General features: G+C 41.7%; 1 protein-coding gene across 1 annotated transcript in view; it reads left to right on the forward strand.

Moving 5' to 3' along the window:
* Positions 1–7,161, forward strand: part of CYP7B1 (cytochrome P450 family 7 subfamily B member 1) — a gene marked incomplete at both ends in the record, with an annotated part of 120,729 nt that extends 113,568 nt beyond the window's left edge. Inside the window, 2 exons of the mRNA XM_080338731.1 lie at positions 2,716–2,894; positions 6,865–7,161. Of these exons, the coding sequence (XP_080194857.1) occupies positions 2,716–2,894; positions 6,865–7,161 (476 nt within the window). The remainder of the gene's footprint in view (positions 1–2,715; positions 2,895–6,864) is intronic.
* Positions 7,162–10,997: the final 3,836 nt, after the last annotated feature.

A 10,997-nucleotide genomic window follows, 5' to 3' on the forward strand; every position in this document is an offset into this window, starting at 1 on the left:
CATTAGTACGCATTTATTCAGTGGAAATTGGAAGACAAATGCTTGAAGGCATGTGAACTAAGTATAGCAAATTAGGGTTTAAGGACTGAATATTTATAAGTATATTGAAACAATTTTAAAAAAAAATCTAGAATGAATTGGAAGCTAAGTGCTAGCTTTAGTATAAGAGAAATGAAGAGAGAAGTGGGAGGATTCTAAGAATAACAATACTATGAGAGATATCTCTTTCTTTCCCCTCTCTCTCCCTCTAGAAAATATGTAAAATCTCTCTGACAACACCTTATCAAACAACAGCCTGGCTTCTTTATGTAGCACTCGCACAGTGAAGTTTAGCATCTCATGTGTGTAAGAAGGGGGGGAAAAAATGAGGGTCATGTTCATTTGCTGCTTGGTTATCCCTTGGTATGCTTTAAATTGCCTTGTTTGTTCGGCACAAGCACAGAAACAGATGTTGCTCTACCATGCTGGATAATTTACTGTACCTCACGGTGCAGAATGGAAGGCCTCCCAAGCTACCCAGCTGGTCTGTCAGCAGCGATGGCTGGTGTCTGCTGAACTATGACAACTGCAAGTAAAGGCTGCAGTTTTATTGTGCAGTTGTCATTCCTCTCAATGTATAGCTTCGGCATTTGTGGAAAGCTGACTGTCTATTTTTTTAATGTGAGCCTGCGAAGCCGTATAAGCTCCATTCTCCTTTGTTGATCATAATGTGACTCATTACTTTTGTCATCTAATGATTATCGGCATGATCGCTCAGAGCGAGAGCCAAGCTCGCCTTCCACACATAACTGGTACTGGAAGGTAAAACAGATTTGTCATTTACGATCTGACCGCTAAGCCACACTTTGTGCTCCATTATTGTGATTAACTTCTGCATAAGAGATGCTGCCCAATTGTCATTCAGGATCCAGCAGCGGGCAGGGACTGCCACGCTTTCTGGGACAATGTCCGCCAATAGGATGTGACCGCATTGCTTGGGCGTTTAAACATAAACCTGCTATTTCTCAGCAGCGCTTTAATAATTTTTTTCCTTTTTTTCCCCTCCTTCCCCCTTCCTCACTTGTTTTCTGGTGTTGCTATGTATGTCACTACCATTTCCAAATGGTGGACCAGCGCGGAGTCACCAGCTTCATTTTCCGCAGGTCAAAGACAGTCTGGGAGTGGAGGCTGGACCCTTTCTTTGTACCGCGTAAAGTTTTGTTGCCAGAGCGCTGCCAGTTGAAATCTATCGTGTCAGGTGCCTTGTGGCTATCCGCAGTAGAGGCCATCTTCTGGAACCAGGGTTCTTTTCTGGCTTCGTCACCAACAAGCCGATTTGACTCTGCCTGATTATAGTAACGAAGGCAGTCCAAAAGAATATGCACAGACTCACTGTACGTCACATTGAATCACAGCGCTGGCCACACAAAGCTGACCGCAGCCTCATTTCTTTAGACAAATGCATGCTCAAGGAAAAACCTCCTGCAAGAAAGCATCCAGGGCCACTTTATTTGCTATGCATGCTGCACCAGATTTAATTTTTAGTGAAAGAACGTTTGTTATTATCTTTTTTCGGTGGCATCTACACTGGGTAGCTACTCTCTCTAATAAACTAACCTTTTGGGTGCAGCAGTTACAGTGCCTTGGCGAGCACTTAAAGAAAGCTTATCTGATACCACAGAACATAAACGCAGACACAAATGGATTATTATGTGCAAATGAAACCCTATTTTAGGCTATTTTTCACACTGATGATTAGAAGGAATCAAGTCACATATAACAGCGCCCATACACGCTGGTGGAAAAATAGTCAGTTTTGATTACTAAGTGAGAGATGCAGACCTAGACAGGAGCTACATGCTGATATACATGCTATCAGAATGATTTATGCAAATTATGCATATTATTCCCAAAGGAATTCCTCCTCAAACTGCCAGGATAAATTGCCGGAAATTAGCCATAAAATCTGTCGTGCTAGGAGCAAAAGGTGAAGGCCACTGGGAAAGCAAGGACATTCAGCTTCTGGAGCCTTCCAGGATGTGATGGTGGAGACAGAAATCTTGCCTTCCTTAAGCCTTGAAGAACTGTGTTTTGTTTTCTCTTGGCCAATTAAAAGTGTCTTTCTCTCTTAAAATTACCAGGAAAATAATGAATTGCTTTTGTTCACTCTGACCATAATAGACACTACCATTTGACAGCGTAGCACATTGGAAAGAAAATAAATAAATTTTAAAATCCTCGGAATGACTATGGAATAACAAGCAAATTTTTTTTTCTAACATATAGTCCTGCTATTACATGCAACAGCTTTTGAAAGGCAAGCTAAGTAGCTCCATGAATGCTTTTGCTGGTATTTGCTTGCAACGTCCAAAATATATGTAAATGCATAAAGTGTTTGTGTCTTTTGATTGCGTTGTTTCCAACATGATGCCTGAATAATGACTTTCCACCCAAAACTCGATGCTGCCTACAACCGACAGGATTTCTCAACACCATCAATGAGAATCACATCGAGAGGTTCAGCGTCGCGACTCCCCCCCTGCCCCGCGGGGTTGTTTATTGCCTCCTCCTGGTCTCTGCTTTATGTTTGGTTTGGTTTGTGGTTTGTGGTTTTTTTTTTTTCCTTTAGCCTGCCCTACTAAGCCTGTCGAGATGCAGCATCTGCAACCATGTATAATTTCCAGTCATCTCCCATATTTCTGATGCTTCCCCCCCTCCGCTTTTGTTTAATCGCAGAGAGTGCCTTAAACGAGAGTTTACGAATGTGCTCGTCCTCCATGAACATTCGCATCAGCCAGGAGGATTTTGTTCTCAAGCTTGAAGGGAATCAAGAAGTCTGTTTGAGGAAAGGAGACTGGATAGCCCTTTACCCGCAGATTTTGCACATGGACCCTGAGGTCTATGAAGATCCTAAGGTAAACACTCAGCTGGTGCTACTCTTCCTACTCCAGGCACGTCGCAGCAGCCAAACCTTTTGTGATCTGTGGGTTGCATTTGTTTTTTTTTCCACTGCTGTTCCTTCTTGTGGAACAAATCTTCCTACTTTCAGATGTATTTTCTAGGGCCCTATAGGTCAAAGGATTCATGGCCTGAAGAGAGAAATATGGTGATGAGACTGACTGCAACTGCTTTCAAAGGAATTGACAATTGCACATTGACTACCATAAACTTTAGGCTAAATGTGGGGTTTGTTTGGTAGTGGATCATTTGATACCCAAGGAGGGCTGGATAATAGAAGGTGGTTTAAATAGCAAATAATGTGGGCCATTTAGCTAAGTGCCCCCAAAGCATCATTGACTCTCTGAAGCCCTATAATATTATAGCAGTGTCTTACTTGAGCCTTATGCTTTTTCACCTCCCTTCATAGGGATTTGCCTCTTCTTGATCAATTAGTAGAGCGTTGTGAACTTGAGACTGTAAAGCTGTTGCTCTGCAGCGAAGCTCGGAGGGTAATTGTGTCATCTCCTTATATTTTTCTCTGACGCTCGAGTTAATGAATATCAAAGACTCGAAATTAATCCACCCTGCCTCAGCCTTAATACGGCTTCAGAAGTTCACCACCTGCATGCAAATTGAATAGTCTTCATCTGCACGAGGTTACTCCCCCAGATTGCTGTCCCCAGCCTGGGGTGCCACGGAGGAAGCACAGGGGTGGACACTGAAGCCACTAAATGCCACCTCTGCCTGGGAAGCAAGAGTTCATAGCCGATCCATTCCTCCTCCCCTTTTTCCTAAGCAAGCAGCTATCTCCCAGCCATGCCAATTTGGTATTTGAGCCAAAGAAGGGAACTGGAATGTTTTTGTATGTTTATAGAACATCCATGTTAGTGGCATTGCTCCCTGAGGCTGTCCCATTTGGGAATTTAAGGATATGAGGTTGCAGAGGAAAGATGAGATTCAAGTTTCTTGTTGGTTCAGGACAGTGTCTCGTGCAGAAACTCCACCAGAGTCTGTGAGAGGAGGTGTGGTGCGAGTCAGAGTTAGCAGAGTAAAGTACGGTCACAGGGGTGATCACTGGAGACGTGAAAATGGAAGTGACATCCAGGAGGGCCCTGCTGGCTGTCCACACCAAAAACAAAGGGTTTTAAAAAATAATCCATATATTGGCAAATAGTTGATTAATATTTCTATCCTTAAAAAGTAACAACTGACAAATAGACTTTTTCTCATTTTATTCTTAACACTTTATTTTGGAGAACATTATTGATTTGTCAAAAGTCCATCTGTTTGTTTAGGTCCTAGACAAAAAGCATCAGTGAGGAAACTGATCCCCTCCCTTATCCAATAATTGCCGGAATATATTACCATATTTCCGTTGCTTGAATATATCTGCTTAGTATCAGCTCTGCTCAGCTTTCACAGTACAGCTTTAGTTCATATATTTTATCTTTTCGATAGTGAATGAGCAATCCACACATTGCAGTACATGGATTTCAGCACACGGGCCCTCTCGAAAAGTGGGGAAATCACTGTTCTGTTTGGTTCTTAAAATATGCAGTGTGCTTTCAACAATAACTACTGAGGATCAGATAGAGATGGAGAATGAATTTTTTGAAAGGTGCAGTCTTGAGCTTGTCATGTATTTAGGGAAAACTTTCCTGGGAAAACAGGCAGCTTGATGAGATAATTTTGTAGCAAGGCTTTTCTCCTCGATACATAAATTTAAGTACAGGCTATCTTCCGCTTTGTGTAAGTGTAAGCATGTATTGTTGACTTCTTTCTCCACTTGTCAAAGCCTAAATAAATGAGTCTTTTTTTTTTTTTTTTTTAGTGAAGTGGGTAAATGAACCCCTGAATCCTAAGTTAGCCAAATTATAGAGGTCTATAAATTAACTTTGTAAATCCCGTAGAGTGAAATATCGGGAAACCTTACCTGGTGGCTTTCCAAACAAAGGTAAATATGAAATGTGAGAGACAGACACATCAACCACAGGAGACTGTTCGGTTTTCATAATGCCCTTAGCAGGCCATCCACACAGAACTTCATCTCCTACTCTTCCTCAGTGTTTTTTTTCACCTTTTCCTCACCATCATCCACCCTGTCTCTTCCAAAGAGGCCTTATGCATGGCTGAAAGTTCCTTTATCATCAAAAATTAGTCTTTATTTAGCCACAGAACTAGCTTTTAAATAAGTGCTATCCAATCCTAGGGTCTTCAACAACCTAAGCACGAATTTGATGTCACTGTCATTGGCTCCATTCCTGCCTCACACTTGTTTTCTGCTTCTCCAGTTCCTTAGACAGCAATTTATTTTTTGTTAAAAGCAATTACAACTCTCAGACGGCTCTTAAAATGACAAAGAAAGCATAAGGTTTGGCCCAGTATGTCTATATGTGTTCGATACCACAGTTCTTAATTGCTCCAGATGCCAGGAGTGCACCTAGTGGAAACATTCCAACAAAGTGAAGAGCTCTGGACTGGCTTGTATTTTTTTTAAGCAATTGCAGTTCATATTTAGCAGAGCTTTTTTAGACCAGCAGGATTTACATTTCAGGAAGTAAATATGTTTTAAGGAAGAAATGGTATTCTGGGCTTTCATTTGTTACTGTGTTTCTTCAAACGAAGCAATAGCTTACCAGGAAAAAAAAATAATGGCATGCTTTGTTTTGGCTGGGATGTTCAAAGAGACTGAAAAGAATTATTTCTCAGTGGAAACACATATATGATCACTTTTAACTTTGTGGAAAATACAGGCCGCTGTCATTTGGGGAAACAAGCTCCTGTTCTTCAACATCCAAAATTACAGCCCCTCTGGTGCACCTTGTGCTTGTTCTTTTTCTCACTGTTCTTTTCCCCTCACTGTTTTTTCTTGACAGCAGGACTTGCAGTGCATGGTTTTCAGAGCCTTTAATCTTATGGGTAGATCAGTATCAGTGTATTTTTCATTGCAGTGTGGGTTTTTTTAATCAGTTGAGGTTGGTTTCTGTCTGACTGACTTGTTCCCAGGCAGCTCCAAATGGCTGCTGCTATAGCAGATGTATGCAAAGCAGGACAAATGCTAATGAGTGACCATAAGCAAGAAGTGTCTGTCATTTTTATTCAAAGCATGCAAGAGGATTTTGTACGTGGTTAATTTGCCGTTGACTGAGTGAGGATGCCAGATCTCCTTCATTCAAAAACATGAATTATCTCTAAACAGGGATCCTGCTACTGGGAAATAGTCAGAAAGATGTTCAATTTATGGAATGAAGGTTACAAGCGCAACCTCAAGCCTTACTTGAAAGGCCCCTCTTTATAGTGGTCTATCACTGACGGTCATCCTGCTTAACAGCTTCCAGAGCAAACCCTTTGAAGGTCAGATGTGGCAAATAAAACAGCAACCATCTCCAACTGAAGAGGAAATTTACCGCAAAGCATCGGGTCTGGTTTTCGGATAATCTGCACCACTGGGTGCAAAAGAAGGATAAATGTTGCTCTAGATCGCAAGAACAAGATCGGTGCGATGCATTAATTTATTCATAGGCATTTGCGGAATTTGGCAGATTATCCTTATTCATGATGTATGTACCAGACTGAACGCATATGATGCTTTACAAGAAAATTGTCCTTCCACTAAGGTTCATTGTCCCTGCTACAAAGCAGTCAAAATCTAATTACAATCAATACAGGCCAGACACTCAGTGGATGAGACATGGAAGTTGAAGGAGCTTGATGTAAAAGGGCTAAGCTAACTAAGTGGATTTAAGGAGCGTTCTTTGCGGGGAAGATAATGTGAGCTAATGAAACTTGAGGGAACCAACTAAAAAGGCGAAGCTGTCAGCTCCTTGTCTTCCTCTTTATCTTATTTTCTGGGTTTCAGAAGCGTCACTGTTGCACAAACAAAGCAACTCATGTAGCTGCCTTGTTAGATATCACGGTCTCTCTCTCTTTCTCTTTTATTTTCAGGAGTATAAGTTTGATCGATACATAGAGAATGGCAAGAAGAAAACCACATTCTACAAGGCAGGAAGAAAACTGAAGTATTTCCTAATGCCCTTCGGCTCTGGAATCAGCATGTGTCCAGGGAGGTTCCTTGCAATGAATGAGATGAAGATGTTTCTCTTCATACTATTGGCTCATTTCGATGTAGAACTAGTGGAAAACAAAGCTGTCAGACTTGATAACAGTCGTATGGGCCTTGGTATCCTCCTGCCAGACGCTGATATTGCCTTTCGTTACAAGCTAAGGCCCTTAAGAAAGTGAGCGGCTGCCTATATGCCTTCCACTAATCTCTGTGTTTGCTCTATTTCCTCAGCTTTGTATTTTTCAAAATGTTTGGTTTTTCCTTTTCTACTTTTCTGTTTGTTTCTAAGGAGAAAAGCCCTTGGGCTGGAGGTAGATGTCAGATGTGAGGACATGCAACCCCAATTTGTCCTGCCTGCCTTGTGAGTAATGAGATGAGATGAGATGAGATGACGAGTTTGGCCAAATGAATAGCCCAATATCCCTGCAAAATGAACCCCCATACTCTTGGCCATGAGTCAAATAGGATTTACAGGGAAGATGACATCAAGCTGAATCCAGGCCATTTAAATGGGAAACATGCTCAGGAGTCCTCTGTCACAGGGGTTCCCCCTTGTTGGATTGGGAGGTCCCATACACCCACCATCTGATGTAATTTCTGTATCTGCTCATAGAAGCATAATAGCAAGAAAAGGAGAACTTAATTCTAGAGGACAAAAGAATCTTTAGGGCTCATTATTCTAACTTTTTATTTACTCTGTTCCCTTAGTGGTCTTTAGAGTCTTAGCCCTTATTTGGGAGATGTGATGGAAGCTGTGTGGGGTGTTGGGGGGGTGAGTTGCAAGAATGTCTTGATGGCAACACATTTCTGACTTCACTTTTATGTACTGAGGTACTGAGGGTGAATGCTTTGCTTTTCTTCTTCTTTTTTTTTTTTTTTTGTGCATTGCAAAGAAGATAAAATCTGTAGTTTTTTCCTGCAGTCATTTAAAATCAGAAGGGAGGTTCTGTTGATTTTAATAAGCTCTGGATCAAGCCTCACTTATCTATTTTGGCTTTTGACCCAAAAAAAGTGTATTCTTCAGGGAGAAAATATATGAGGCTGTTTGAAATTATTCTATCATATCAAAAATTACCTTCTCTTTGTCTCACTGTTTTCCTATAGCAAATCTGTGTGTTTTATTTTGATTATTTCTTGTGTTTGTTCATTTCTCCAAAAAGGCAAAAGAAGAAGAGGGCTTCAATGGCAAGTGTGGTCTCTGAAACTACTTTTTAACAGTGTTTTTCTGTGCCTAAGTTATGCATAGGCAGAGTAGCATGGCTTCTGTTTGGAAACAGACATGTCCATCCACACATTGGAAAATAAACTCTTCCTGGGGGCCAAAATCTGAGCAAGTGACAACCCTAGGCAGCTGCAGGAGTTATCTGTGTACTGGCTGCCCAATCTGCTGCACTGGGTGACCAGCTCTTGTTTCAAAAATAAGTTTCCTAGCTCACAAGATCTGAGATTTTTAGACCCTGTCTCTGTTCCCAGCCATCAGAGACTGATGAGGATTCTCATGGCTGTCCAGACTCAATTTGCCAAGATGATAATTGTGATGGGAGAGTAGCCATGTCTGTGGGCCTTGCCTTGTGCTCCCAAAAATTTCTCTCTTTGGGATGTGCCAGCATAAGTTCTGCCTCCACTGCCAGCAGATGAATAATGATGTTGTACCTGGAAAAGGCTTCCCCTCATACTCCCAAGTGTCCTGTCATCATTTATTGAAGTTAGACTGGAAGAAAGATGAATAATCACTGCAAGAAAAGGTTAATTTGGGCAGCCAACCCTTGATCTATTCTGTGCCACGATTTCCATTTCTTCACATAGCTAACCAACCAAGGAGGAGTTACCGCTGTCTGAACTTGAGTTCAGATTTGCCTTATGGGTGCTGAATGAATTGCTGGCTTGTCTGGAGTTGCAGTTCATTAAAAAAATATCTTTTTTTCCCCCATTATTTCATTGTTTGCTGTGGTTTTGTGGTGTCCTGCTTTGGCACTGTCAGAGGCAGGATGCTCAAAACAAGCACCCAGAATTCTACTTTGTGCAAAAGACACAGAGCTCTGAAAACTTCGGCTTGACTTCACTTGTCTTTTCCCAGTGGACCATCAGAGCCACTAGCTCATTTTGAGAATACTGAGCTGAAATTTGCAGTTCTTTAATTACATATGTCTTTTAAAGTCATAAATTTTACCCATCTCTAAAGCACTCGATGGCCTATGAATGGAAACTTCTACATACATACTAAGGATTAGAATTATTTATTGTTATTTGTGTAGAAGCCTGTTTAGTTATTCACTTAAACAAATACCCTAAATAAGCATCAGCATCAGTAGAAAGGCTTTCAGAGATTGACATAGCCACATTCCAGATCCTCTGAGGAAAAAATTGTGGTTTTGTGAGAGATATTGGATAAACATTTTCTCTTCATATATAATATCAATAACGTTCTCAGTGCTGGAGTATGCTTACATTAAATGGGATTTGCAGTTGATTAAAAGCCTTAACTTTGCTTCAACATTTAATCAACACCAAAAGCAGATTATTGCTTTGTGCCACAGAATAAAATTTGTTTTTATGGAGAGATTCTTGTACTCAAGTTACTTACTGCTGTTGTTACTCTGTAGGAGCTATTCTCTACTCAGCCATAGCTCACAATCCAGTTTGGACATTAGAGCCTGGTTTATTGAGAGAGGAAAAGTTGATATCATCACACTGTTGACTGTATTCCATTATTGCTTAAATGTAACATGTAAAATGTCTCATGCCATAGTTATGATAAATCTTTCTTTGGCATCCAGCTTTGAAATAAACCTGAAGCAACTGCAAAAATAACAGTAGGTATTTGTTTTAAACACAAGACATTTTTAATAATCTTATTCTATTTTTAGGATTTTGAGTTAGAGTATCACAGGCTGCTGCATAATTTGGTAGGACATAATAAATCTGTGCCAAAAGTACATGCAAATCATTAGTAATTCCAGATTAATTGCCAATCAGTTTGTATAGTATCTATTTTGAAATTAAAAGAAGAGCTAGATTGTATTCAAAATAGCCAATTAAATCTACAGGGCATGTTCCACTGGGGAAACAAAAAAAAAAAAAAAGAAAAAGAAAAAAGTCAGAATTTCTCCCAGGAGTTGCAGGAAACCTCCATGAAGGCACTTGGAGGCCTTGCATTGGGTTTGGAGAGTACGCTTTGCACCTGCAAGAGGCCAGAGTTTTGCTGGGATAAGAGTTAGTTGCTCTTTTCACTCAGGGACCAAAATAATCAAACTTAAAGCAACATCTGCCCAGCTTGTCCTGGAACTGTGTCCCTGGTAACTGCTGCTCCTGGTAGGTTAGTTTTGCTGGTGAGCAGTGCATCACCACCTGAACGTACCCCAGCTGCAGAGGAAATGAGCCTCACCCTGCTGTAAAATCACAAGTGCTAAAGCAGGACAGAGGAAGTGTAAAGCCCTTCTGATCCACGTACTCAGCAGCTGAGGAGGTGACTTATTGAGTTAGCAGCTGAACTGACCAGGAGTGACTCTGTCTCCATGGAGAAGGGAGTGAAAAGGCCCACAGTGTCCATGTTCCTGGTCAGAAAGCCATAGCAACACAAGCAGATGCACATGGGCCATTCCTGGAGGTCCCAGTTGGAGCCAAGCTGGCCGCAGCGTGCTGCGCCGAGGAGAGCGTGTTTCATGACAGTTTTTGATGACCTGCCACAGAACCCAGGAGCAACCAGCTCTGACGGTCTGTCACAGGGGCACTAAGATGGCAAAATCATCTAAGCAGAAATGGCTGTGCTGCTCACAAGCGTTGGGGTGCCTGTGGGGGTGAGCAGAGGAAAGCAGCCAGCCTTTGTGCTTCCTTGTCCTTCCTCTCCACTGCAGCAGGGCTTCTGCCCAGCAAGCCCAACCATCCCTGCTTGGCTCATCCGCTGCACCAGCGGACATAGGGTCAGCCAGGAAGGGTGCGCAAGTGCCCCTGGAATTTCTCTGCTGCTTCCCTACTGACATGGTGCTCTCACTGATCGCTGTGAGATGTGACTCGG

Source organism: Nesoenas mayeri (assembly GCF_963082525.1).
Source record: "Nesoenas mayeri genome assembly, chromosome: 2".
Classification (NCBI taxonomy): Eukaryota; Metazoa; Chordata; class Aves; order Columbiformes; family Columbidae; genus Nesoenas; species Nesoenas mayeri.